The 22885-nt window shown below is 32.8% G+C and overlaps 1 protein-coding gene across 1 annotated transcript in view; it reads right to left on the bottom strand.

Annotated features, from left to right (window-relative positions):
• LOC129221025 (intermembrane lipid transfer protein Vps13-like) overlaps positions 1-22885 on the bottom strand; it is a 185690-nt gene that overhangs the window by 85440 nt on the left and 77365 nt on the right. The window contains exons 34-41 of the mRNA XM_054855460.1: positions 21441-21610; positions 15518-15600; positions 15285-15407; positions 13219-13379; positions 10361-10483; positions 7576-7725; positions 5329-5484; positions 1499-1618 (exon numbers count right to left, since the gene is read on the bottom strand). Of these exons, the coding sequence (XP_054711435.1) occupies positions 1499-1618; positions 5329-5484; positions 7576-7725; positions 10361-10483; positions 13219-13379; positions 15285-15407; positions 15518-15600; positions 21441-21610 (1086 nt within the window). The remainder of the gene's footprint in view (positions 1-1498; positions 1619-5328; positions 5485-7575; positions 7726-10360; positions 10484-13218; positions 13380-15284; positions 15408-15517; positions 15601-21440; positions 21611-22885) is intronic.

Here is a 22885-nt window from a genome sequence, read left to right as displayed (position 1 = left end):
TTAAACAAACAGTTTTCTAAAGGCATCAAAAAGCTCTTAAAATGCAAGTGCAGCTGCATTCACTGCATTTCAGACTGCAAGAATCAACTTCTGCTTATATTTAGATACTCTATCGACAACATTCTAAAGAAAAGTACATGCAAGAAATTAGGGGTTGCCTCACTTTTTTTCAACATATTTGATCCCTTCTCCTTTGTCGAAGAGTCATACTTTACTTTTTTTCCTTTCCCTTACCCATGTCATGTTGTAGTACATAAACATATTGTTATGAATAATCTTCTTACAACCAAAATGAGAGAGGTCATTTTGTCCTCTCCCCCCTTTTCCTTGATGTCAAACTGTTGCAATTTCATAACCACAGCCCCCTTCAAAACTTTGTGGGCAATCCATCATGTTTAAAACATAAATGGTAGATATAAATTTGGTGATTTTTGAAATAACAAGGTAGTACATACAAAACACCAGATGCAATTTCTGTTACAGAGTGGTCCTAAGGGCTGGATTTATGGGAGGGCAGGCAGGATTACTGCCCCAAGGCCTCCACAACAAAGGGGCTCCCACAATAAAAAATTTTAAAAATATCCTAACTTTCACGAGTTGAAAATATCGGATATATATACATATATCAAAATATTCGGATATACATCAAAGTATCGGATATTTTCAAAAATATGATGATCTTTTTGAACCTTGATTAGGGGCCTCCACTCCTTCGTTGCCCCAGGGCCTCCACACTTCCAAATCCGGCCCTGGTGATCCTAGAACACAACTACAACAAAGACTATTGAATGAGAAATGCTTCGGTAAACCTCATTCTGATTCATTTTCCCCACAAAATTAAAACAACTGCTGTATTAGGAGAATCCTGGTTTTGCAATTTCACTTATTGTATTAGTTAGTATAGCATAAAGATACATTTTGCATGAAACTAAAATGTTTTGTTTAATCGTATGATATGGTAAAAATGTGTGTGTTAACATATTGTCACCTCAGAGCAACAATAGGATATCTCAGCATAATTCCTGGGATTAGATGTCTTAGTGTTGCTCTGAGGCAACACTATATTGTCGATTCAGCAACAGTAAGATATTTAATCCCAAGAATAACACTAAAATTTCCTACAGTTGTTTCGAGGCGATGATATGCCACTTGAACATTGAATGTCATGCAATCAATGATAAAAAGTTTAACTGCTATGTGTTAAGTTTTTTAAAGTATATATGAGATGTAGAAAACAAATTATTTAAGTATTGGATATGGAGTTCATCTTATTTTCTAAAAACTAGATTCCACTTTATTTTGTACTAAAGGAAAACACTATTCATTTTTCTGAGCTCATTGTTTCTCAAGGTCTTTAAACATTTCCTTGAATTTTTAGCTTTTTTTTTTTCTAATTTTAACTTATTGAGTTAGTTAATGGGAAAAAAATCCAGAAGTGTTAAACACATATAGGAGCTTAATACTAATAGCAAAAATATTCATGTCAGAAAATACTTACATTGCTAGCCCAATCTCGTATATCTGCTTGAAATGATGATTCCATTAACAGCATTGGGACGGTACGAGTTCCGACACCAGCTTCAATGGTAATGACAACTTTCCTCATAGTAAAGAGCATCTAAAGAAATATTTTTGGTCACCAATTGAAATGACACCAATAATAAAAATGAAAAATTCATAAATTACAACATTTTTAACAAAACCATTTTAGAAAATTTGCTACTTGCATTTAATTGCTTACAAATCACTAAAAAGCGTTTTCCGCATAGTGAAGCTGATCAAGTCACTGAGACGCAACTTGAACTAAAAATGATTTCATTACTAATTAGTGATACATTTATGCAATTGAAAAAGTCAAAAACAGGTCTTTTATGGATTATCAGTTCTAAGATTTGTACATAGGACAGTTTTAATTTTCAGTTAATCAATAATAATATATTTTCTTAAATTCTCACATAGATTTACAGAAAGTCACAACTTTGCTACAAGCCAATACTCATAATCATTTCAAACTCTTACAGTTTATTTTAAGCTTTGTAGCAGGCTGGTCATTTAGAGGGGAAGGAGCAAGCAATTGGTTGTGTGATTTTTTTTAATCAACTACAAGTCTACATACATTCTAAATTTCTACGAATGTTTAACACCACAACCAGATAAAAATTTTATTTTTAGTCAAAAGGTATTAAAATCTCATAAGTGCCTTTATCATTAAAAACAGATAAATGTGTACAGCAGATAAGACAGATGTGGGGCAGGTAAATTTGAATGATATTTTGCTTCGACAAATAGGAGCAATTAAAAAATTTAGAAAAAATGAAAACAATATTTAAAAATATTAGTCTATTCTTTGAGGATAATTGCTATGAAGGTAAAATTTCTTATCTGGTTAAGAGTGTACAAAGATGGCAAATTCAAACACATAGATGCTTTATGTAGAATTGAAAGAGAGAACAGTTCAAAAAGCAAATTCTGAAGGGCCATTCCACCGTCACGTGGGGGACGAAAATACGCTTAAATTTCATTAACATTTCTTCATATCTCTTAATATTTTAATGAAACAGGGGTAAGCAATTTTTTTAATCTTTACATTTGATACAAAGATACTCTTGACACAATTATATTTTTATTAAACAATTTTGTTATTCAAAATAAAATTTATTTACATGCGTCACGTGCGGGACATCCAAAGTCAACCTCTGGTAACTTGCTTATGAATAGCCTAATATTTTTGCTCTATTAATACAGCAATGACAAAACAAATTGTATATTTTGAAAGCTATGGTTCCAATGTAAAAGAAACATGTCTCATTAGTTTAGAAATAATTATTTAAACCATTGAAAAATATGTAAATATGCCCATTCCATTGAAAATGGTCATTTTGTCCCGCATGTGACGGTTCCTATATTTCATAAAAAAGAAATTATTTTTTAAGAAATATATGAGGCATCACATGCAGGACAAAATGACCATTTTTCGTGGAATTTCCCTAAAGGCCAAAAATCGCAGAAAACGATAAATTAAATAATGGAGATTAAAAGTGATAAATGCAAGAAATTGATTCAAAAAGCGATCAATTTCAAAGCCATTTCTGAGTCTCACAAGTCTCTTTCTCAATGATTTTCTCTCAGTTGTTGACACAGAGACAGAATATTCCAGACCCTTTTTCAGTAGGAGATGATTAGCAAGCAATTTTGTACAAACTAACAAAAAGGAAAAAAATAAAGAAAGAAAGAAATAAAGAAATGAAAAAACGAAGAATTAATGAGGGAAATCAGAAGGGTAGCTAAATGGAGGAGGGAAAATTGAGAGGAAAAGACATAAAAGTGGAAAATTTTCATACTTCAGTATAACTCTATTTCTCAATAAGAATTATTATTTATTATTTATTTCAGAGTCATTACACAGTACTTGGCTGTGGAATATCCCGTATTCAATGCTAAATCTTGAATATTTGCCTTTTCTCAGTTTAAAAATACAAATGAATGTTAAAAATAATAGGAAATTTTGTTATCTGTGTTTTTAGTGAAAAAAAAATATTTTGAGATTCAGCATTAGTACACGAGATTTTACAGCAAAACACTGTAGATGACCCTTCAGCAAATCAGGAGAGAAAAATTGAAAAATTACTCAAACATCTCAAAATTTCATTGCAAAAGATTCCAATTTCAAGAAAAAATTTCAAGCTTCAACTACAAGTTCTTTTTTTTTTTTTTTGTATGACATACAGTACAGATAATATTTATTTCAATTCTGAAGCACTGCAGCAAAAACTGTTACAAATAATAAACTCAAAAACAGTGTCATTGCTTACACACACAAAAAGTCAAAAAAGTTCAACAGCAAAATTGCCTGATGGATATTTTAAAATTGATTAGAATAATAACAATCCCTATCTGTTTAGAACTAAATTATATGTGCCACATAATTTGAAGACACTTTTTCTGTAGTGAGTGGATTAAAAACATAAAACATATGCTAAGTAACTTGTATCTATAAAGAATGAAAATACAGTAGACCCTCGTTTTACGCGGGGGTTACGTTCCACAGAAATGCCGCGTAAATCGAAACCACTTAAACTGAGACCTAATACTAGTGTTAAAATAGGGGTTTGGTTCTTTAGATAACAAAATACTTCATTCTAGTGATGAATAATTGTATAATAAGTTTAATGTGTACTTATATCGACTTTTATCAGGGGTGATTGTGAGTTCATCAAAAAGTACCTGAAAGTTTAAAAGCGAGAACGGGGGGGGGGGGGGGGATCTTTGGTCCCTATTACTTAAGTGCACCTTTGCCATAGTATTAAATAGTTCTGAGTCAAAATATTGTGTGTACATTTGATTAAATTTTTAATAGATTACAAAGTTACGAGTTGGTGTTATACAAATTATCATGACATTTGTTCATCTTAAGGGACAGGTGTCCATCTTAAGGCACTTGCAGGTATATTTGATGAGTATTATATAATTTAAAAAAAATGTGGAGGTAGGGAGATAAAAGCATAGCAAAAAAAAAACATAATTCCGGTATTTTCGGACATAAAAATACCGAAAATATGTCCGAAAATACCGGAAATTCGGTAAAATACCGGAACACAATCACCCCTGTTTTATGCATAACATGCATAAAGAAAACATAAATTAATTTCATGTTCTGTTTATAAAGGGGAGCTGGCTATGATAATCTTTCGGCAGTCATTATGAATTTTTCTCTGTAATTTTATGCAGGGCATTAATGCATCCATGATCACTTGCGTCATTTCCATGATAGAATCTTCCTTCACTAACAAATCAGAAAAACTATTTCTATTGTCTAGGAATGGCTCAAAATGTTTAATGTGAACGTTATTGGTTGTGCGTCATTGATGTTGATATACTCGTTGCTTTTGTCCTCCTTTGTCACTCCTAAAAGCTCTTCTTCCAGTGAGTTCTGAACTGTGTTAGTTTAATAACTTTACTTCTGGAAAGAGCTCTGGAACCAATCGCATAAAATGTCTCCAGTGGCTCAAGCTTGAATATTAGCACGCCAAAATGCAGTCGATTATGCATAATCTGCAATCTTTAGGATTTGGATTTTGAAAGAGAGGAAAATTTTATATGTTTGCATTGTTGCATCCGAGTAAAACCAAAATTCATCCGCATAAAATAAAATAAAGGTGTCAAATCTTAAACTGCATATAATTGAAACCACATGAAATATAACCGTGTAAAACGAGGGTCTACTGTATAACATAGGAAACAGCATCTTTAATCTACACTTCAAAACAACTATATTGGAAGAAAAAAAAAATAATAATGCATTTATACTTGTTGATGAACAACAGGCACAATGATGTCAGATGCAGAATCTTCATTCAACTCTTCAAGAGCATCTTCAGCACATACTGTGTCTAAAAACCAAAATTTGCTTTTATTCAATGACTTTGGCAGCCAAATATCAGTGAAATCTTTGTCATCTTCAACAGCTTCAACATTTTCTTTTGCCTGGGGAAGAAAATAATGTTGATAAATTTCATTTGAAAATAGAAAAATTATTAAAATAAATGTAACACAATAAAACAAAATATTAAAAAACCTGTTTAAAAAAAAATTAGCAATATGTCAAACAAATAAATAGTCATGCAACCAAAGCTACTTTAAGGCTGTAGTAATCTTCCATAAAGTCGGGGGGGGGGGGGGGGGGTTAAGAGCAAACTATAACGGGTTTTTCTAATCAAAAAAAGGAAGGACAAAAAAGGAAGGAGATTTTTAGTTTTGAGAAAATATCAAACAATTTACTTTCAACCATTTACGAGTGATAATTTTGTAGCTTAAGTTTCTTTGCCCAGTCTATTGCTACAATGTGGTCTTGGGCAGATAGTTATTATTGCCATATGTTAACTCCTTTTTTTTTCCTTTTTTTGAACTAATTAATTTTTGCCATAGGATCTATGATTGCTTGATGTAGGTAATGAAACAAAATCCTGTTTAAAACAGTAAAGATTCAATATTTTTGTTTGTAGCGAAGATAGTATGCCGGGTAAGCCAATGTATTCAGCTCCATGTTTTTTCAGGCTTTTTCTTTTCTTCGCTTTCAAAAGTACATCTAAGTTCAATGAAATCAAAGTACTTGAGAAATGATACATTATAATATGAATCGAAGGAGATGCAAGAGATTATTTAAAACTGTCATTCAGTAGCTCTACTAGGATTCAGAAGCTGTGAGACAGTAAAATATTCAAACGTTTTTTGTGCGGTGGATAGGGACCACATAAAAAAAACCCTCATTTGTTTTATAAAGAATTGGTACCAATCTGATTAAAATTTTCATATGCCGCAAAAAAAAAAAAAAAAAAGACAGCACAAAAACAGGATTGAGTGTAGAGTGGATATAGCTCTACACCAGGGTATATAGTTGGAGTTAGAGGCCTGAAGATGACTAATGTTTTTTGCTTACTTATACATTTATAAACGCATTGCAACATCACTAAAAGAGTTAAAAAATGTTGTAGCAACATTTTTTTTAAAATTTGTATTAATACTGCATTGGCTAATAGCAAAATAAAATATAACTGTCTATAAGGCTAACTTGCATAAATTACATCATCACATAGACATCTTCTAACTGAACAAATTTATATTAATCCCTTCAGAAACAGGAACTGCCCAATAAATGCGCGAAATCATGCAATGTAGCGGCCATGACACAAACTATAGTAACTGTCGCTGATAGTTGCATGACACCAAATGAACTGTCAGTGCTTGGCAGATCACCAAACTGCGCATATGTTGCAAGTTATGTCAATTTCTGTTGTGTCCTTGATTTTTCTGTTCAACAAAAACAGAAATTGATGAATTCACAGTTCTCAAGCGTTTGAGAGATTGTGTGCATCCTGTGGGACCAAAGTTGACTCAAGGCAATGAATGGATTCTTCACCATGGCAATACACCAGCACATTCAGCATTGATTGTTCGCCAGTTTCTGGCAAAAAATTCAATCATCATTCTTGATCATCCTCCTTATTTGCCAGATTTTGCACCCTGTGACTTTTTTCTATTCCCAAAATGCAAACATGTGATAAGGGGACTTCACTGGGAAGATTTGGATTTAATAAAACAGAAAACAACAAGACAACTCCAGAGCCTAACTGTTAAGGACTTCCAAAGGTGCTTTTAAGAGTGGAAAAGAAGATGGGATAAGTGCATAGCAACAACTGGAGAGCACTTTGAAAGAGACAAAACTGCTGTGGACTAAATTTTGCAAAACAAATTTTTTATGGCCTCAGCTCGCGTATTTATTGAACAGACTACATACTTCCTGTTCATCATATTTTCATTAGTTCCATTTGAAAAGATATTTGAGCAGCTTTCGTTCACATTAAGTTAATTGTACTCAAGTCTGCCCCCTGGTGCTGCATGAGATAAAAATACATAAATGGCAACATATCATTTGAAAGAAGATGAAACAAAATAGTATAGCAAAATAGGTGTTGCATTGTTGAAATGAGTGAAAAACAAGAAAAGGTGAAAAAATGAGCAAGGTAAATATTTTTTGTAAGAGAATGAAATAAAATAACAAGCAGAATATATTCTTACCGGTTCTGTAACTATAGATGATAATATATTGGTAATCAGGTGTACAGTTCCAGGCGAAATATGAAGTATAAGATCTCTGAACATTATATCCATATGCTGAGAATGTTCACGAAAGTTACACTGAATATCAATATCACATGGACTAAGAATCTATAAAACACAAAACTAAAAATTAAATTCATGACCAATATAAGTGTAAATGAATGAATTCACAAAAATTGTAAACTACTAAAGACAGGTGTTTCGGGGTTACAAGGAAACCCTTTTCAATGCAAAGAAGAGTGAGATTTTGGATGAAAAGTTTTCCAAGGAAAGCAAGCTTTTCATCCAAAAGCTCACACTTCTTTGCATTGAAAAAAGGGGTTCCTTGTAACACCAAAGCATGTGACTGCAGTAATTTGCAATTTTTTGTACATTGAAATGTTGGTAATTTATTCATTTATTTTCAAGTACAAAGGTTATTTAACATAAGTGTGTTCAACTTTTGAAAGACCAATATTCAAGAGAGGAAAAAAAAAACAACCTTGAATAGTTTTGAAATTATTTCTAAACTTCATTAATAAACTTAAAACTCAAATTAAAATGAATATTCATCAGTAGACAATCTGGTCACCTAGTTTGTCTTTATATCTTGAGAGCTTTAAAAACCTTGAAATATTTCTTGCTTTTATTTGTCGTTTTAGATTGTAAGCTGTCGATTTAACTTGTTGGTTACTTTCTTGAACATGTTTTTTCGCTATGTTGTTTTCACATATGCAGCGTTGAGAAACATAGGGATGTAAGTGGCAAAATTAAAAGTTTGGAGACAACCAGTACAAATGTTAGGTGAACCTCTCATCTGTCTTGGGGCAAGAGATAGCACTAGTAGCCCTGGTAGGTTCTGCTACACAGCATAATTTAGAAAACAAAATTCGATGAAAGTCTACCTACAACCTTAATCTTTAAACTTGTTTTACTCAAAACTTGAAAAGGTTCACTTACATCCCTTTGGTTGTCACCGCTCATATGTGTGCTGATACTTCCTGGTTTGTCTTTATTGGAAATACCTTTGAACAATGTAAAAAATCTTTTTTTGCAATATTGTTTTTAACTTAAACTTGTAAACTGTACATTTATCTCTCTGGCATCTTCTTAAATGCTGTTAAAACCTATAGGTGTGCATTTACCACATAATCTGTAAGCTTCAAGTTATACTGCATACAGCATGAGGAGTTACTTTGTGAATGTTAAAAAAACACTATACAATATTTAGACGTGTATTTAAAATTGATATTTTTTATACAGTAAAACCCCTGATCAACAGCAGAATAGGGTGGCATAGTAACAGCAGATAAGAAAACTCGAGATAATAAATAAAAAAAATAGCTAAAAAACAATAAAAGCGTATGCGATAGATTAAGATCAAAAAACACTCGCATACTTTTGAAATGCAACAGCTGAAATGGTAGCAGTGTATGTAAAGGCTAAAAATGGATCGCTCATCATTGCAAATGAATTTCATACATATGCGAGAAAATGGTGAAAAACAGATTGCATGAAACAGATCTAACAACCAAACAGCATGACCTTGAGAGTCACAGTTCTGGGTGAAATTATAGATTTAGGACAGTTCGCACTAGTTATGAACCTAGGTAAAGCGGTTTGACTGCATAGGCACTAGTTCGGCTGCAACGGGGAGTCCAAAATTGCTGTTTGAGTTCAAAAAATCAACGGTTTTTCCTTTGAAATTGAACTTGCTTTACTCTTTTCTTGAATTAAATGCATTCACAATATCCCCCCCCCCCCCCCTGTTGTACTGACAAGAGACGTCTAATGTCTTCAAAGGGTAGATATTGTCCGAAAGTTTCAAATTCCAATAAAGACGCCATTGCAATTCTGGAGTCCTGCAAATCAGTGTAGTTCAGACGGCAAAACTTGAGGGTCATGAATTTGGATAAATTTCTGGATTTAGTTCAATTTGTACTAGATATGAGCCCAGGTAAAATAGTTGGAGTACGTAGGATTGAGTTTGGCTGTAAAGAGGGTCTAACTTTACTGGTTTGGCCCTGGAACTGCAATAGTGTTTTTTTTTGGAATTTGAAATTTTGGCATAATATTTGCTTTCCTAATGCCTGTCATGTCTCCTGTTAGTACAACGTAAGAGCGGTGCAGTTTATTCCATACTGTGAATGCATTCAGTTCGGTGATACTGCCATGCAGTATCAAGAAAAGAGTAAAAAAAGGTTAACTTCAAAGGAGAAACCATTGTATTCTGGAGTTAAACTAGAAACTTTGGACCCCCATTTCGGCCAAACTAGGGCCTATGCAGTCAAACTGCTTACCAGGGCTCATATCTAGTGGGAATTAACCCAAATCCAAAGTTCGTCCAGATCCCTGACCCTCAAGGTCGTACCGTTTGGTCGTAAGCTACATTATATCAATGTTACATAGGGGAGAAGGGGGGAATTTTTTGAACACTGGTTTGGCCACTCATTTATGTGCATAAGTAAAGTAGATCTAAAAATCAGTTAAGTAGTATCGATCTAAAGTAGTAAATAGTTAGATTTGCATCTAGAAACAAGTGTGTTTGAAAGGAATGAAGCCTAGGAGGAGGTCAGTCAACAGTAGTACCTGAAAAAAATGAAATCTTGAAAACATCAAAGAATGCAATGGCACATAACAAAGGGCTAAAACTAAAGTAATGATTTCTAAAAAGTAAGTGATTTTTATTAGTATATCAAGAAGATAATATGGTACAATAGAAATTTGATGTCAGTAATCTTTAAAAACAGAAGAAAAAAAGTACCTTTGCAGAGGTCTCGTGTCTTTTTGAAGAGTGAAAACAGGCGGTGTAAAAAGTTAAGTTAGTTATTGATCCTGATATTGATTGGGACGGCCCAGCAATTGTCATCCTCAGATCAATTTCATTCTAAAATTATTACATGTAGTTCAGTCAAGATCAACACAAAAGAAATCAACAAATTAGTTCAATGATTTAAAAATGAGAGGGAAAATTAAGAGTATCTTAATTGCACCTCTCTGTAAATTTATCTGAAAATTATATATAATGCTGAATTCTTTAACCATCATTTATTGCCAAAATTACAACAGATTTACAATAACCAAAAAATGTTAACTTGCAACAATGAATCATGTGTTCTCCACAAATGTCTAACTTTACAGGAATCTTTTATTTTCAAAAAAAAAAAAAAAACTTTTTTTTTTAAACCAAGCTTGCATAAGTTTAAACGTCCTGAGAATTTGCCATAAAATATGAAATAAGAAAACAAGTTTCGGAACGTGATTCAAAAAATTAAAATAGCTTCTCTTCCTATTTAGAATGCATCCCTTTTGGATCTAAGTCTAAAAAAATAATTTAGAACAAATTGAAAAATTAATATGTGGTTAAAATAGCTGGCATCACTTCCTTCAAACAATTTTTTTTTTGCCAGCATTTACTGCATGCCTTCGCCTTTCAGTAAATGCACCCTCCTTGTTGACATCCTCCCCTTCTAAAATAATAATTTATGTGTAAGTTTTTGACAAATACATACAAAAAAGCTTTATACAGATTAAAGGGGAGAAGGAGAGATTCAAAGTAAAACATCTCCCAAAAGAAATATTTAAAAAAAAGACTATTTTTATTCATTCAAGCTTTCATGATAAAAAATCACGTTATTTAAAATTTTCAATTAATCCTCCCCTACCCCTATTAATTTGCTTTCACTAGAACTAAAAGCTTATTGAAAAGCAATAGCTTTGTGCAAGGTAAATTAGATAAAAATGGAACAATGTTTAAAAGCACAAAAAGGATAAAAAGTTTTTAAAAACGCAGACAGGTTTTGGAGGCAATAGCCTCCTTCCTCAGTGCGAAATGAACAAATGGATGAATCAAGGTCAAGGGAGAGTTTAAATGATCTTTCACGTAATTTACAGACCCATATATAAACTTTCTTTTTCCAAACTGAAGGACCCAATCCAACCACTTGATCAGTGGGGCATATATCACATTCCTTGTCAATGTAATATCGGTTATGTGGGACAGACAAGGCGTTCACTTGAATTTCGTTTGAAAGAACATGAAAACCACGTTAAAAAACAGGAATTGAACAAATCTTCAATTGCTAAACATTGTTGGGACACAGGGCACAATTTTCTCTTTTCGGAAGCCAAGATCATTTGCAGACCTACAACAGTAAGTGAATTAGATTTTCTGGAATCCTTTTACATTCATAAAAACTTAAATAATCTTTGCAATGAGTCTTTTGCTGTTCCACATTTTTCTCCAATCTTATTCAATCTTACATGTTAGAATACGTCATATTTGCCTCAGCACTCGCTGATAGTTGATTGGTCAATGTTTTTCTGGTTACGCATTTAAACTCTCCCTTGACCTTGATTCATCTATTTGTTCATTTTGCACTGAGGAAGGAGGCTATTGCCTCCGAAACATGTCTGCATTTTTAAAAACTTTTTATCATTTTTGTGCTTTTAAACTTTGTTCCATTTTTATCTAAAAGCTTATTATTTTAAGCAGCAAATATTTGTAACATACATCTACATGAAACAGTTTATGTCTTAAGCTCCTATAAGTTATCCAGAACTGAAATCGGGGGACTCTCGCCTTGTGAGATAGCTCTTAGGCGTCATTGTATAAAAATTTTTGAACCTCCGTCATGACACAAATATTGTTACAGTAGAAATCAGAGTATTTATGTATGTATATTATACAGTTAGAAATGGCAACTACTTTTGGCTGTTTTTAAAATCTATATTTTTTGAGATTCTATATCTCTACATCGGTCTACCTATTAAAATGAAAGCATTTAGAGCAACGTTAGATATTTGTCAAGTTATTACAGTTGGACCTCCATATATCAAAGTAGCAAATTGCCGAGAAAAAATTCGATATGTAGAAATTTCGATATATAGAAACAATTTTAGTTTATCACAAAATCTTCTAAAACATTAAAATAAAGCTAATTTTTGGGCATGAAACCCAATTTCTAATTTATACGAGCATCGCATTAAATGAAAGTAATTAATTGAAAAATTAACAGAAATTAAATTTTTGCGTCTTCATACATCTTCATTCTTCGGCAATTCTACTTGACAGTGTTACTGGTTACAACTAAGATTTGAAATAAACTTGAGGAAATTTAAGAGCTCCAGAACAGAACAACAACCTATCTACACACCCCTCAACCCCAGATTCCTTATGAGTTTCATAGCAACCATAAGTGAACATAATTTTCTTTCCTAACTTTCATTATTCATGAGACAAACAGTCTAAAGTGAAAAAAAAAAAAATCTACGAATGACTGGGAAAAAATTTCGATAGAGAGTTTTTCGATGTATAGAAACAATTTTTCTATGTAATGAACATGGAAATTTGCTGGGATTTCGATATATAGAAAATTTTGCTATGTGGAAGTTTGATATACGGAGGTTTGACTGTATTTATTTCTAGAGATTTTAGTTAATTACTTTTACTTTTTTGTCAAGACACTTTTTTCTCAAAGTAAAAGAGATAACAGAATTGCAGCAAATTTGTTAATTTTGTTTTCTTATACAGTATGATAGAAGTCTATAAATGTGCAGCTGCAAAAAACTAAGAACTTTACTATTAATTATTATTTTAATAATAATTTTTTTAAAACATACATTTAGAAAAATAGCATTTGAGTATTCATCTTCAATATTTTCAATAAGTACTATGTCTGGTTTCTTCAGTTTCAAAATAATAACCATGGCATTGTTACTTTGACTAAGGCTATCTTCAGAAACAGAATGAGGAGCTATTACAGGTAGTTTTTGATGATTTTCTAAAACAGAAATTGTTTGAAAAATTAATAACAAAAACATATAAATAAAATTTTAAAATCTTAATATTTTGTTTTAGATAGGAAGTTTGCATTTTTGAAAACACAAAGTTGAATCAAACTAAACCAATATCGAATATCAGATAATACCATTCAGTGGCTCTGAGCTATGAATTAATACATGTGAATCAGTTGAAGAATATTTCACCTTTAAAGGTGACAATTTAATAATTGATAATATGAGGTAAAAAATATCAGAATTAGTCAAAAGACCTAGGACTTGTTCATGCTGCGTAATAATGGGAGAGCTTTTAGGCTAGTATATGAGTAAAATGATAATCAACAGAAATAAAGCAAACATTTTCAAGAAAATGCTGCAAATAAATATTTGCATGCCACGGTCAAACCCTTCATCAGTGCAAAAAAGGGATAAATACACAGAACTAAAATCATAAGCGAACAATCATCAATCAGTAAGGTACTGGTTATTTATACCAAATAGGTTAGATAAGAAATTAATCAACAGGAACACCAAACAAAGGATGAAAACAATCAAGGAACAGACACAAATGAATAACAAGTTAATAGGACAATCGAACAAGGAACAAATATGAAAAAATAAAAAATAAATAAATAAATAAATAAAATAAAAATAAATAAAATAAAAATAAATAAATTAAAAAAAAAATAACCCCCTTTATACATAAACATAAAAAATTAGGAGAGATGGTGCAATTGTTAGACCAGAGAATCTACTTATCTGGTTAAACAAAATTTCAGTACAATTCCAGCAAGACATTTAAAAAAATGTCTGTATCTTATTTATTATTTTTTATTTATTTATTTATTTATTATTATTATTATTATTATTATTATTTTGCAATTTCATGACAAAATGAAAAAAAAAGCATGTTAAATAAAACAATTGATTGAGAAAACAGATACAATTTTTTTTTTCAACTATGTTCTTTCGGTTCAATATAACACTATGCCATGAACTTTATCCCTTAGTCATGTAAAAACTTTTTACTTGAAAAATGATATTCATACTTGATCAGTTCTGGTGTTTGAATATCATGAAGGGTAAAAAAAAAAATATTTGTAGTCAAAAATTTATGAAAACAACTTCAATGTAGGAGACATATGTTAGAAACTCAGTACTAGTGTCTTTTTACATAACCATAACCGTTCTTGCTACAGTGCAGTCTTTTTCAGTTAATTGAGTAATGTTTGAAGTCAACTCAGCAAGTTTTGAAACATGATAAATGCAGTACGCTAAAATTTTATGCTGAAAATAAATAATCTGGGATGTTGGGATATTTTGCATTTTAACTTAAATCGAATCTTGAACTATTGAAAGAAATTTAGCAACTGATATATGCCTCATAATTTTAAAATGCATTCTTGTGACTGTGCTGACTTTTCAAAATTATTTTTGTGAAGGTGTTGATTTTACCTAATTAAATTTGTGAAGGTACCAATTTTACTAGTACAATATTTGGGAAGAAACCAAAAAAAAATAACAGCTAAATTGGCATGTATATTGTACTGAAATACATTTTGAGAGTTGAAGAACATCAGCTTCTGTCACATGATGGAGATTTTCACACATACTATGAATTAATTAAAGATGGTTTTAAACATGCATCTGTTTTTACTAATTTTTAGAAAGTACATTCTAATTTCCGACATTTATATCAACTTGCAATAATTCCATGAAACTTATTTTAACAAACATTTATCATTTGAAAGAACCTCAAAACACTTGATTCACTTACTTACACATCCTGTAGCCCCTATTGAGTACCACTGACCTAGATTGATTATTATTTAAGTAGATCCCCACTAAATTTTTGGTAAACTTGACCTTTCATTTATTTAGTTTAACTTTTTAAAGAACTCACTTACCAGACTGATCGGAAATGGTACGAGTAGCTGGCTGAGGTTTGGAAGAACCAGAAAAAAATTCTCCTAGCATCATTATATATTCAAGGCAAAAAACCAGTGAGAAACTGGATACTGCTGTATGCACTGTAATGAAAAATATCTCACTTTGAATGTAAACAAAGCAAAGTACTTAAGACTAGAATAACAAGGAAAAGTATTTAAAAAAGTAAATCTAGAAAGTAAAATGTATTCACCAATTCTTTCTCCTTCCTTGCCTTGCTTAAATTCAATCGATATCATGTTTGATAAGCCATCTGTGACTGATCGCTCCATTAGCCTGTCAAAACAAATTTCAATTTTGTTTAAAAAAAGTGAAGATGTGAAACACAAAAAATTTAATTACACATTATTTTTATTTTAAATTCATGTCTATAAAAGATTACATATAGTCGCCTCAGAGAAACAGTAAGGCAATTAATCCCAGGAATAACACTAAGATATACTACTGTTGCTCTGTGGCGAGGATATAACTATGAGTTCTGAAGTAGTTTATTCAGTCATATTTATTTAAACAAATTACTTACACGAAGAATAAATTTTTCATATCCAAAATAAAGGTATTAGCAGTAAAGTGCAAAAATACAAACACAAGTATTCGATGGGGTGCTTACCTTCATAACTTGAATTTTGCAACATGCTTATTCAATTTTTTTTTTTTTTTTTTTTTTTTTTTAAATTACGTTGCTATGCAAAAAGTTTTTGTTCTACTTTGCAACACCAAGAAACCTGAGGATTCAGATTGTGTTTTACTGTTCTGACACACTGGTTCCATATTCATGTTCACACAAAAATGATATGAACTCAGTTGAACTGAACATTGAAAAACAAAAACCTTATTTTGTTAATTGTGGGCCAATTTAAAATTCAATTGGTTTTTGATTTGGGCAGAGTAATTGAATTTAAAATTTAGGAACGTAAGCTTCACACATCAGCAGATCATCTGCAACAATAGGCAAAGCTTTCAGATAGTCCATTCAACCTTAAGAAGTTCAAGAGATGAACAAATATTAATAGAACAATCAACAATATAAACAATTTCTTTTATTTGACAAGAATCCATGAGGCAACAAAGAAACAGTATAAAGTTCACATGGTATAGTACTTTCCAAATACACTTCAGTGCAAGAAACAAGAATATTAAGAAAAGAAAAAACAATACTTTTGTTCTTTTCGACAAGAAAAATGAATGTAAGGATCCAAGAATTCATTAAAGATAAAATATCTTTAAAATTAAATGTTTACAGTCCCAGTAATAAATAGGCTCTAAAAGCCATAGCTGGACTGTCATTACAAGAATATCCCAATTTTTACACTCACTGGCCAATGAATTAGAAACCCAAGATCAATTATTTTATTGGACCGCACGGATAACTGCTCCGATTCGTTTGGGCATCAGCTTTTTGGAGTGCATTTATATCCAGAAAATACCATGCATTGGCTATGCAGCTTTTTAGATCTTATAAATTAGAAGGAAGAGGAGAGTCATGTTGGATGCGTCTTTCCACCAATTACTATGTCACCCACACATTTTCTATGTGGTTAAGATCCGGGCTATGTGGCGGCCAGAGAAGGTGTTGGAAATCAGAATGATGCTCAGTGAACCAATTTTCAACACTTCTGGCATGACATATCTTGCATCATCCTCCATGAAGTATCCGTTAGAGATGAGACGGGCTCAGCCCGGGCCGAAGCGGGCTCCATATAAATTCAAAGCAAATAAACATTTTCCTACTGTGAGAAAATGAAAGGAACATTTAAATCAGTTCAATCAGTGTCATATTTACCCCCCTCTCCCCCCCCAAAAATTAATTAACGCTTATTTATAGTGTTTTTTGCGATTACTATTGCAATATGTCATACAATAATGCATTTGAAGTGGAGCATTTTAAGAAAATTTAGAAACTTCTGTTAATGAAGAACATTTGACGTACATTTTTCATTAACAGAGAGATCATGTCAGACTGTAGAAGGCTCAGTTTTTGATAAAAGAAAGTTTCCTTCGGGCTCGGATTTTGGTCTGAGACAATATCACTCTGGCTCGGGTGGGCTTGGTTAAAAATTTTTGAGCTCGGGCGGGTCAGGGCTCTCAAAAATGAGCCTGAACTCATCTCTAATATCAGTCGCTATCAGGATAAAAATGCAACATTGTAGGGCGTACTTGATCTGCCGGTATATCTAGCTATCGTATGGCTGTTTTTTAACCTCGAGGAACAGCAGGGCACTACTTCCGTGCCAGCAGAACAGGCTCCATATCATGATACTCTCACCAGACCTTTGCACAGAGCACACATTCAAATGCTGTGATAATGCATATCACATTTTTTTATCCATTTATTTTTTTCCCATTTTTCTGTCATTTCAATCATTTTTCCCCATTTCGTTGTTTTTTTTTAAATTTCCTTGCGCATTCCAGGTTTTCCCTGCGCTCCCCTTTAAATTTCGCGCACTTTATGATATCAAATATGCGATTTATTCATTTTTCCAATCATCTAGCTTTTTGACAATTTTTCAGTCGTCGATCTGATTTTTTCATCTTTTTGTCCACCATTAAAATGTGATAGCATCTTTTCCCTTCGTTGTTTGGGCGCCAAACGCACTCATTGGTTCCCGCGCATCGGCGCGTACCCGGATCTGATCGCTCATTCGCCGATTCATTTTTTCCACTCCATTTCACTCCACTAGCAGCTTCGATTCCGATCGGTCGTGTTTTTGGTGGCTCCTGGTTTTTCTCCAACTATGTCGAGGCGGAAGCATCAGTGCGCGGCGTCCTTGGACGGCCGTGGCTCTCCGCCATATGTTTAAGACCTCAAAATGAGGTGAAGATTTTTATTTTATAACATCCAAATTATTTAACCAAGAACGTTAAACTTCGTGGCAACTGATGAGGATAGCATAGGAAGTGTTTCACCTGTGCGTATGATGGCTTCGGATGGAGGCATGTTGAATGTGCCTGAATTGAGCCCTTCATTAACGACCATTTTTTGATGATCAACATAGCTGTGAACAATGATGCGGAGCTGCATCTACCCCATTCAAATTTTAATAGTATGACTAGCTGCGTTCCCGGCGTTGCACGGGCTACTTAAAAAATGAAAGAGATGTCCAATTGATGTTTTTGTATTACTCTGACATCAGTTTCTAAAGCGTTAAGGAGTAAATAAATACGCATAATGCAAGGTTTGCAAAACACCAGTAGAGCATATTTTTGGCAAAAATCTCTTTAAAATTAATCATAGTTATCAATAATGCAAGTTATGAGTATTTTCAATTAGCACAAAAGATGAAAATATATGCATTCGCAACTATAATATGTGCTCACTTTAAACTGAATTAAATCTGATAGAATATATCTGAAATATTTGTATGTACAATTACGATCAGCTTTTTACATAAAATGACACATACTTTTTGGTTGCTTACGTGAAACTAAAGCACTAAGACTTAATAAATACCAATCAGCATTAATTTAATACCAAGTCATCAGATTCGAATTAAGCTTTAGTTAAAATCCTTAAAAATAATATTTTTGTCCAACTCTGTTTCACTTAAAGAAATCCAAACAATCTTAATTTAACATGCTCTTTTAACGATACAAACTGTATTTCAAAAATAGAAACAGGAAGGAAAAAGAGAGTTATTACAATTCGAAAACTCACCCATGTGACGAGAAAAAGTCCAACAAAATAAACATAATTAGTCGCACATCCTAAATGTACCAAAATATGAGGCCGGTGAATGAAAAACTTATACTACAATCAATAAACACAGCTAAAGAAATAACCTTCATATGCTGAAAAGAGTTAAGAACGTTGAATGTAAAAAATAAAAAAAGGACAGACGATAAAATAAAGGCTATATCCGAATAGAGTAACCAATTTTAAACTAATTTAAAATGAAATTCTAGATGGAAACGTTGTTTTAAGATTTGGACAGCAGCCAAAAAAATCTCTTTTAAAACAATTATTAGAATTTTACTTGCTCACGCAAATTCAAAATGGCAACAGGAAAGAAATAAAATTCCCGAATAACGTTATGTTAATTAACGTTTTATTTAATATCTCCGCTAATTAAAGTCACACAATTACGAGATTGGTCCTATTGTTTTCTTTGGGAAATTTCAAATTGATTGGTATCTCGTTTGACTCCCGATTCGCAGCGGTTCTTGAGAAGATAGATCTTCAGACAGACAGACAGACGCGAACAGATTTTAATATTGTTAGCATAAAATATTATTTTATTTTATTTTTATTCTCGGTCCACAGCCGATAATTTAAAGAAAATAATTTAAAGTTAAGTGTACCTACTTTAAGCCCAGTCTGGTAAAAGTAGAACGTGTCAACTAGTTGGTGCTAACACTTCAATCGACGATTCCCCCACGCCATAATTAATGGCGACTGTTTACTGAAACTATCGAAGATTGCATGTCTCGATGTGTCGATTCAGAAAAGTTGAGTTGTCACCTGATTGATTCGAATTAATTCCACTTGTTGACCGCACGTGCTATGGAGAGAAGTACGAATATTCGCGGCAGTGGAATATGCAAATGAGTGATGGTCGAAGTAGAAGTTAGAGTGGTGACGTCATCGAGGCATGGAATCTCATTGGTTGATAAAACATATATATTGTGGCAAGTGGCAGCGATCACTCTCTCTTCGCTCTTCTCTCAACGATCCCCAGTTGTTGGTTCTGAACGTGAAGCCTAGTCCGGCTCACGTGTGGGGGGGTTTTTTCCCCGCGATGCTAGCGGGGGTTTTTGTGGTATGTGATATTTAATCTTCCAAGTCCTGGAATTAGTGAGTCCAGGTGAAGAAACACTTGTGTTGTGTCCGGCCAATTAAAATGCCGGGGAAGTGAGTTCCTACGTGTCTACCTGAGATGTTCACCGATCTACGAATTGTGTAATGTTGCCTTTTCATTACGGACATTCCTGAAGTGTGATTCGGCGGACCTTTTGAGAGACTTCAAGCTGATCCTTCGGAGTGGCAAGCGATTGCATCGACATTTTGGTGACATTTTTCTTTATTTACTGGAACCACTTTTGTTATGATATTTTGGGGGTGTATTTTATGGGGATGTTATTCTAGTCATATTTAATAAATGTATTTTTCTGAAACATGTTTTTTGCTTGTCTCCAACTTGACATTACACGGCCAGTTAATGTTGGCTTAGTTTAAATATCTTAACTTTTGGATTTTAAACTTAACTTTAATTATGCCAACAAATATTATAGTGGATGATTTCAATGCCGCCGCCAAGGCGATCACCGACTGATGCGCCATTTTTTTCGACGTGCTTGGCCTGCAACTGACATCGTTGGTGCCCGATGCATCCCTAAATACACCCCACCATCTTCGAAGTGAACTGTCCGTCCTGCGTCCATTTTAATTTGAGTGTTTTACAACCCATCCGAATGAACTCCCCGTTTTTCGATCTTTAACGAACTTTGCAAGCTCCAGCTCCACGTTTTTTTTTTAACTCTTAAGTATGTCTCCCGCTCATTTTGTGTTTTTTTAATTAAGTGAATAATGTTTTTCCTGGTGATCACCATACAAAAGTCCTGTACTCTTGTCTGCTTTGAAGTTTAGCATGAAATAAAGAATGTACGGTAATCACTGTGTCATTCCTATCGTCCACACACATTCAACATGGGGTAAGTCTTTTAAATTTTTGTTCTTTGGCATTCAAGGCAGTCGTTGATCTGAGGTTATGTGCGGCTGCGATGCTTCCACTTCCATGGCCTAGAATTGTTATCTTTTTGGGTTTTTGAATAATTCTTCAAAATTAAACGTGACGCATCATGACAAAAACCTTTGCACAGAGCACACATTCAAATGCAAATCTCAAAGGTTTCTAATACATTGGCCAATGAGTGTACAACAACTTTTCAATGCATGAAACTGCTGCAATTAATCATTTTGATCCTGGATAAAGTAGTATCCCGCTATTTGAGTAATCTTTCATGGCAAATTGAGTATCTCATTGAACGGGCTAGACAATTTTTTTCTCACGCTTTTGAGATTTAATACACCTGAAAATTTCATTTTTATTGCATTGAAAAAAAGAATTTACTTTAAAATGATCAGTAATTTATTTTTAATTAAACAATAACATACTGACCTCCTAATACCACTTTTACGTCCACACCTTGTATCATCCAATGTTACATCAAGTAAACTAATATCAGCAATGATAGAAGAATCTGACATTATTACTGCACGACAATCTAAAGCCTTGATTTCTACTGCTGCCATTGAAAAATGGTTTTCTCTGTGATTTAATCCTTCAACCTTAGCAACACAAAATATGAGAATTAAAATAATTTTTAACTTTAAGAAAAATTAAATACATCCAGATATAGAAGTTCATAACTAACCAAGAAAAATGTGTAGGGGCTTTCTCAAGATTTTTGACAGAAATTGATTAAATATTTGCCAGTACTTTCTTAAATTCAAATCCAATGGTTCCCAATCTGGTGGTGAATCAGGGTTCATACTCTATTTGGATGAAAAAATTCCATGACTTTTCCAAGACTTTTTCATGACTTCAATGAAAATTTAAATGACCTCGTTACACGAAGAGAATAGCACTATTTAATCTCAAACTTGGTAATATTTGGAAATGAGCATTAGCAAAATGTATATATGAATGCCACAGCCTCATTGAAGCACTTACTCGTAATGGCAAAAATATAAGTGCACACTTAAAAAACTATTCTTATTTGTCTTCAACATATAAATTTTCGTAAAGTAAAAATGTAGCGAAACAAATATGATGATGCTTAAATGTTATTTTTTAAAAACAGGCAGAATGATATTGAATGGGACAAAGGTTGAATGAGTCATCACTAAGTTTCAATAAATTTGCTTCAAAAGTTTCCTTTTAGTGTCAACAGTGCCTTTAATCATCCACATAACTTGACAGTGTTTTGGTTCTTTAAAGTAAAGCCACATAGTTTAGTTCTTTATGTTTCTAAACCAGATCTTTTTTGAAAAAAAAACATTCAGTAATGAATCAATCTTCTGCTTCAAAAGTGTATTTGTTTTGTTTACAAATTTGTATATTTTCAAATGCATATAAATTAATAGGTTCAGAAATTCTAGAACACTTGTAATTCCTGACATTGAACGTAGTAGTGGGTCGCATTGATTAGTTTTGCGTGCCGTATGTTGGGCACTACTGTTTTAGAGCATTAGAATTCCTCTTTTTCTGTATTCCATCGCCCGACTTATAGATCTTTATTTTCTAAAACTTTCAACAAATTAAGATAAACTCTGATAAATTTAATAATAAAGTCCTTACGAGTGATAAAATCGAACTTGCATGCAATTGAATTGCTTTTTTTTTTTGAGTGGGCGTGGCGAAACTAAGAACGTGAAATTTTGCTACTACAGAATATGAAACATAAGAAGTGTTGAAAATAACAAAAAATTCAAAATAAGTGATGTCCAGGCAGTAAAATCACATCGCAAAAAAAGGCAAGCGGCTGCGACAGAAGTGGATGCAATGAGATTTAAAAATTCAGATTTGATTTTTGAAACGTTCAGTTTTCCCCTTTTAATAGC

This window comes from Uloborus diversus, chromosome 4 (assembly GCF_026930045.1).
Source record: "Uloborus diversus isolate 005 chromosome 4, Udiv.v.3.1, whole genome shotgun sequence".
Taxonomy (NCBI): domain Eukaryota; kingdom Metazoa; phylum Arthropoda; class Arachnida; order Araneae; family Uloboridae; genus Uloborus; species Uloborus diversus.
The sequence above is the reverse complement of the archived record's forward strand: the minus strand, read 5'-3'. Positions and strand labels throughout refer to the sequence as shown.